This window comes from Glycine max, chromosome 6 (genome assembly GCF_000004515.6).
Source record: "Glycine max cultivar Williams 82 chromosome 6, Glycine_max_v4.0, whole genome shotgun sequence".
In the NCBI taxonomy this organism is placed as follows: Eukaryota; Viridiplantae; Streptophyta; class Magnoliopsida; order Fabales; family Fabaceae; genus Glycine; species Glycine max.
This window is the reverse complement of record NC_038242.2, coordinates 44480828-44487388: the sequence shown is the minus strand read 5'-3', so window position 1 is coordinate 44487388 and position 6561 is coordinate 44480828. Positions and strand designations below refer to the sequence as shown.

The 6561-nt window shown below is 33.2% G+C and overlaps 1 protein-coding gene across 1 annotated transcript; it reads left to right on the top strand.

Annotated features, from left to right (window-relative positions):
• The first annotated feature begins 526 nt into the window (after positions 1-526).
• On the top strand, positions 527-4677 carry LOC100809353 (G-type lectin S-receptor-like serine/threonine-protein kinase At4g27290). Its single transcript, XM_014776738.3, has 8 exons — positions 527-1953; positions 2102-2212; positions 2480-2551; positions 2905-3050; positions 3154-3364; positions 3489-3726; positions 3819-3969; positions 4054-4677. Exons 1-8 carry the CDS (start codon positions 651-653, stop codon positions 4357-4359), a joined length of 2538 nt encoding a protein of 845 aa, XP_014632224.1. The 5' UTR covers positions 527-650; the 3' UTR covers positions 4360-4677.
• Positions 4678-6561: the final 1884 nt, after the last annotated feature.

Here is a 6561-nt window from a genome sequence, read left to right as displayed (position 1 = left end):
AAAGAATATGATTCACAAGTTTAGCTAGGAATAAAAAACAGAAATTTTAAAAAGTACTAAAAGATAGTTGACCTTTTCAACTAATAGTGAAGTGTTATATAGAGTGAATTGCTAGCCCTCCATCTTCTACTTGTTTATACTATTTTTGGTCATTTCACTGACATTTCCAACAACTTGCAACCATATGATATTCTTGCCATCATCCAGAAACCCATAAATAAAGTAATAATTGTATACTTCAAAAATATTTTGAAAAGCTTACAAGATTTGTCTTTATAGATGTTACAAATTTCTACTACAAGTCTACAATCACACATTTCTCCAAGCCATCAGCATCACGACAAGATGATTTTCATTGTTCAACACTAACTAATTATCCACTCTGGTGAAATTTGTAACCCATGCATTAACTACTATGTTTTATTGACTTTTTTATATAAATTTTGTTGTCTAGCACTAGCTCCTCTTTCTCTATATATAGTGATTTCAGTTTTCTCTGTCATCAGCGTAGCTGTTTTATGCTGTAACGCTCAATCTTAGTACTTTTTTATCCTGTGGCAATCGAAGACCGTGACAGAAATTTACAACAATTCATGTATCCTTGCTAAATCAATTGAGCAAGACTACCTTGACCTCAATCTTAGTACTCAATGAGGTTCGTTCATTTTCTGATGAATATCATAATTTATACACTGTTTGACACTTTTCTCTTAGTTTTCGAAGCAGCAGGAACATCGTCATTCATAGCACAATACCAGTCCCTCAGTTATGGGAAGAGCATAGTTTCTTCCCCACGTGGAACCTATGAGCTTTGTTTCTTTAACCTTGGAAATCCAAACAAAATCTACCTTGGGATTCGGTACAAGAATATTCCAACTCAAAACGTTGTTTGGGTTGCAAACGGTGGCAACCCAATCAATGATTCCTCTACCATCTTGGAACTAAATAGTTCTGGCAACTTGGTCCTTACACACAACAACATGGTTGTTTGGTCCACAAGTTATCGAAAAGCAGCACAGAATCCCGTGGCGGAGCTCTTGGATTCTGGCAACCTTGTGATAAGAGAGAAAAATGAAGCAAAACCAGAAGAGGAAGAATATCTATGGCAAAGTTTTGACTACCCTTCTAACACAATGTTGGCAGGAATGAAGGTTGGATGGGACCTCAAAAGAAATTTTAGTATTCGCCTCGTAGCTTGGAAGAGTTTTGATGATCCAACACCAGGAGACTTATCTTGGGGTGTTACTCTGCACCCCTATCCAGAGTTCTATATGATGAAAGGAACCAAAAAGTATCACAGACTTGGACCGTGGAATGGTTTGCGTTTTAGTGGCAGACCGGAAATGGCAGGTAGTGATCCCATTTACCATTTTGATTTTGTCTCCAACAAGGAAGAGGTTTATTACACCTGGACCCTCAAGCAGACTAATTTGTTATCGAAATTGGTACTTAACCAAACCACACAAGAACGTCCTCGTTATGTATGGTCAGAGACTGAAAAATCATGGATGTTTTATACAACGATGCCGGAAGACTACTGTGACCATTATGGGGTTTGTGGAGCTAATTCATATTGCAGCACTTCTGCATATCCAATGTGTGAGTGTTTAAAAGGGTTCAAGCCTAAGTCCCCGGAAAAATGGAACTCAATGGGCTGGACCGAAGGATGTGTCCTCAAACATCCATTGAGTTGCATGAATGATGGGTTTTTCCTCGTGGAAGGCTTGAAAGTGCCGGATACTAAACATACTTTTGTGGATGAGAGTATTGATCTAGAGCAATGCAAAACCAAGTGCTTGAATGATTGTTCTTGCATGGCATATACCAATTCTAATATAAGTGGAGCAGGCAGTGGCTGTGTCATGTGGTTTGGTGATTTAATTGACATCAAATTGTATCCTGTTCCAGAAAAAGGGCAGGATCTATATATAAGGTTGCCTTCTTCAGAATTAGGTAAATACTTTATTAACTTTTCCATTTAATCCTTTTATTATATATTCTTCGCACCAGAGTTTCAATCTTGTCTTTGAGAATTTAAGCTTGGTCCTTCAGTGTGGAATTTAACCATTGTTGTTTTGTTTGATCAAATTCAACCCTGAAGAGTCTAGCAGGGACAAGAAGGACTCAAAAATAATAATAATTGCAACCTCCATCGGTGCCACTTTAGGAGTTATACTTGCTATTTATTTCGTCTACAGAAGGAACATTGCTGGTATATTTTTTTCTTCTCTCTAACATTTCACTAAAAAAAATATGGCGGAATAGTTCTGTATGTAATTTTAAATGAAAATACTGCTATTTGTTAATTTCCTTCACAAGAGCTGTTATTGGTTTTTTAGAGTATCCTTTGAAATGTTGGTTAAGTGGCCTTATAGCAGGGTTCTGTTTTGTGTCCCTTGAATAGAATTTCATAGTGATACATTTTAACGAGCGAAGGCAAAAAATGAAATTCACATGATACTTATGTTTTGTTTTCCAGAGATGTCAAATGCAGAAAATAACCATGAAGAGCCTCTGCCACAACATGGACACAACCGATGGAACATTGCTGGTAAATTATTCACCCATAATTTTTCAGTAAAATAATGATAGCTCTTTTTGTATATATCTTTTGAAATTGAAAATTGAAAATGCTTCAAATTATCAGGAAGCACTTGTATTGTAGTCAAAGCTTAACAGGGAATTTGAGGCCAGGTGGCTTTTTAACATGACCTTAAATCTCATATGGGTTTAATGACAGGAGTTTCAACTTGCTACAGATTATAGAATGAGTTCACATAATATATTTACTGTTTCCTTCTCCAATTGATATTGCAGATTTACATTTTTAAACCACTTCCAATCCCTCTTCATGTTTCATAATACTACTGAATGCTTTAATCCTTTTTTTTTCTTCTGTTCCAGATAAGTCAAAGACAAAAGAGAACATTAAAAGGCAGCTAAAAGATCTGGATGTGCCATTGTTTGATCTGCTAACAATTACTACGGCCACTAACAATTTCTCGTCGAATAATAAGATTGGACAAGGTGGTTTTGGACCTGTATATAAGGTAAATTCAATATTTAAGCACTTAACAGAGAAAAAAGCAACTAGGGTCCAGAGATGAATTATTGTTATAGAAAGCATTTTCTCAAATGAATGCAATTATGCAGGGAAAACTTGTGGATGGGAGAGACATTGCCGTCAAGAGACTCTCAAGTGGGTCTGGACAAGGAATAGTGGAGTTCATAACAGAAGTAAAACTGATTGCGAAGCTTCAACACCGAAATCTTGTAAAGCTCCTCGGCTGTAGCTTTCCAAAACAAGAAAAATTACTGTTATATGAATACATGGTTAATGGAAGCCTAGACTCCTTCATTTTTGGTATGTAATATGAAGAATGCTTAGCTAGGTGCACTTGTATTTCTTTTATTTCAGTCATATTTTGTGGCTTATTAATCTTGAAAATCTAATATTCAACAACACATTTTCATTGCAATAACAACAGATCAACAAAAAGGTAAATTGTTGGATTGGCCTCAACGCTTCCACATAATTTTTGGAATTGCTAGGGGACTTTTGTATCTTCATGAAGATTCCCGATTAAGGATTATTCATAGAGATCTCAAAGCAAGTAACGTTTTACTTGATGAGAAGTTAAATCCAAAAATATCAGATTTTGGAATGGCTAGAGCTTTTGGAGGAGACCAAACTGAAGGAAACACAAATAGAGTAGTTGGGACTTAGTGAGTTTCTGTCCAACTATACAAAATCACAATTTATTTATTTTTATTTATTTTTCTGTCATTTGAATTTTTACTATAATTATTTCCTGTAGCGGATACATGGCTCCAGAATATGCTGTTGATGGGGTATTTTCAATCAAATCGGATGTTTTCAGTTTTGGTATTTTATTGTTAGAGATTATATGTGGGAACAAAAATAGATCTCTTTGTCATGGAAACCAGACTCTTAACCTTGTTGGCTATGTAAGCACTCGAATAACATATTTTTTTATTATTTAAGCTGGAGCATGAATAACTAACTTCTTTTTTCCTTCTTTTATGTTTCAGGCATGGACTCTTTGGAAAGAGCAAAATACTTCACAGTTGATTGACTCAAACATAAAGGACTCATGTGTCATCCCAGAAGTATTACGATGCATCCATGTCAGTCTCTTGTGTGTGCAACAATACCCAGAGGATAGGCCAACCATGACCTCAGTAATTCAAATGTTAGGGAGTGAAATGGAACTGGTTGAGCCAAAAGAGCCTGGTTTCTTTCCAAGGAGGATTTCGGATGAAAGAAATTTAAGCTCAAATCTAAACCAAACGATTTCAAATGATGAAATAACCATTACCACATTAAAAGGCCGCTGAAATTTAGTTTCAGGTGAACATATTGCATAGGTGCAGATTATGCATTGCAAGTACATTCAAGACCAAAGGATTTTTTTGGTCAAAACTTGTTCCGTTGTTCTGATGCGTTTGTGCAGTTATGTATAAAAATTTAGTCACATAATTTTTAAAACTGGTATTATTGTTAGAATTGAGATTTTTCTAGATAATTTGGAAATAAAATCTGTAGGATATATGTTGTTTTAATATTTTCTGATATGTAATCCGTTAAGTCAACATGTAGTAGGTGAAATTAGGTGACAATCCATGTTTTGAGGGAGGAGTTATGCTTAATCAATGTCACCCACTCTTTTCTTCTTGTAACATTGTATTTTTCCCAAAACAAGTCACTGCACGTATCTTGGAAAATTCAGGTTGAAAATAGAAGTTCTGAACCTGTGTTCTGTTTTCTCTATTCACTTTTTATTTTCTACAATTTTTTTTCCTTGGAAAAACAAAAGCAGATATTAGTGTACAGAATGTCAATGACATTTTGTTCTATAATAAGAAGTTAAAAAAATGGTACATGTCTTAGTAGTGGCTTCACTCTCTCTGAGGATTCCATCACTACATGGGAGGACTTTAGCTACAAATTCCGTGTAATTCTCTTGTTGGTGCAATAATACCTGGAGGATAGACCTTCCATGATGACCTCAATTGTTCCAATGTTAGGGAGTAGGATAGAATTGGTTAAGCATAAAGAACTTGGCATTTTTTTCAAAGAGGATTTCAGTTGCAGTAAGTTTAAGCTCTGAGAATCCATTTTGAGGTAGATTGAAGCACTTTTCTTGGAGAAGTGTCCTTATCTTAGGAAACAGTATAGACAAGCAGATGCTCATAACGCAGGAAAATCTTTACCATCAGAGTTTTTCTTTATTGAGGTTAGTGGACCCAATGCCCATAAAATTAACATAATTTTGTTCAAGACAGTGTTTTAATTTACCATCAGAGTTTTTCATAATTTTCTTTGTGAACCCTGCTGTGACATATTTATATAAAGCCTATTTCAGAAATTATTTTTAGAATGTCACTTGACAAATATATAAATTTTCTCCCTCATCTGGAATTTTGGTTTCACTTTGGTCTTGTAAGTTTAACAAATTTCACTTTGCTTCTCTAAAGTGTAATGGTTAGATCAAAATCTTCCTTTCGTTAGTTTTCCTCAGTAATAGTGTTAATTTTGACTTACATGGCAAACATTAAGCTAAGTTTGTCATTTGTCATTAAGTTCATCAAATTAGTGTGGTAAGCTAAGGAACAGAAACTTGGTCTAACAAAGATTTTTGGATAAACTATGTTTTAGCCCCCAATTTTTTTTTTTTTTAAATTTATGGTTTTTGTTCTCAAACTTTTTTATCACTTATACACATTCATGAACCTTTCTTTCGTCCAATGTTTTTGTCATTTTCTTTAATTTTGGCCGTTAAGTAATGAGGTGAAATTGTTTTCATTATTACTAACAAAAACACAAGTGTTATTGGGCTGATGTGTCTACATTTTTATTTCTCTATTCCATTTTTTTATAGTAAGATTTAATTTCTATTTCGATTTCCTCGTCATGAAATATACAAACATTTAAAAAGTATGATTTTAAAATTATAAAATGTACTTTTTAAAAATAGGTTTATAATTATGTAGAGTTTCTAAAGTTTTTTCTTCTTTTGATTTTAGTTTTCTAGAATTTATTATAATTTTTAAAAGAAATCAATACTTTAAATTTACTTTTTATTTTAAAAATAGTTTTCATTTAACCAAAATATTGGATTATTCACTTCCATAATTATTGACATGTAGTTTTACAATTTATTTAACTTTAAAAAGAAATGAAATTTCAAAACTTGAAAACTGAATTAGACGAAGAGAAAGTTTTAAAATCAAAATAATAATTTACATTTTTAAAATAAAAATTAAGAAATCCATTCTTGATTTAATCAAAATGGTGGGTTACTTACTTTTATAATTATCGACATGCAGTTTTAAAATCTATTTAACTTAAAAAAAAAGAAAGAAAATTTTAAAATTTGAAAAACTAAACCAGATGAAGATGTGGTTTTAGTATCCGGGTTCAATTTTAAAATTAAAATCATAATTTCCACTTTTAAAATAAAAATATCCATTCTTAAAAGTTGGTTTAAAATTAAAAATCTTACCTTATATGGCAACAGTGGATCACGGGAATATTTT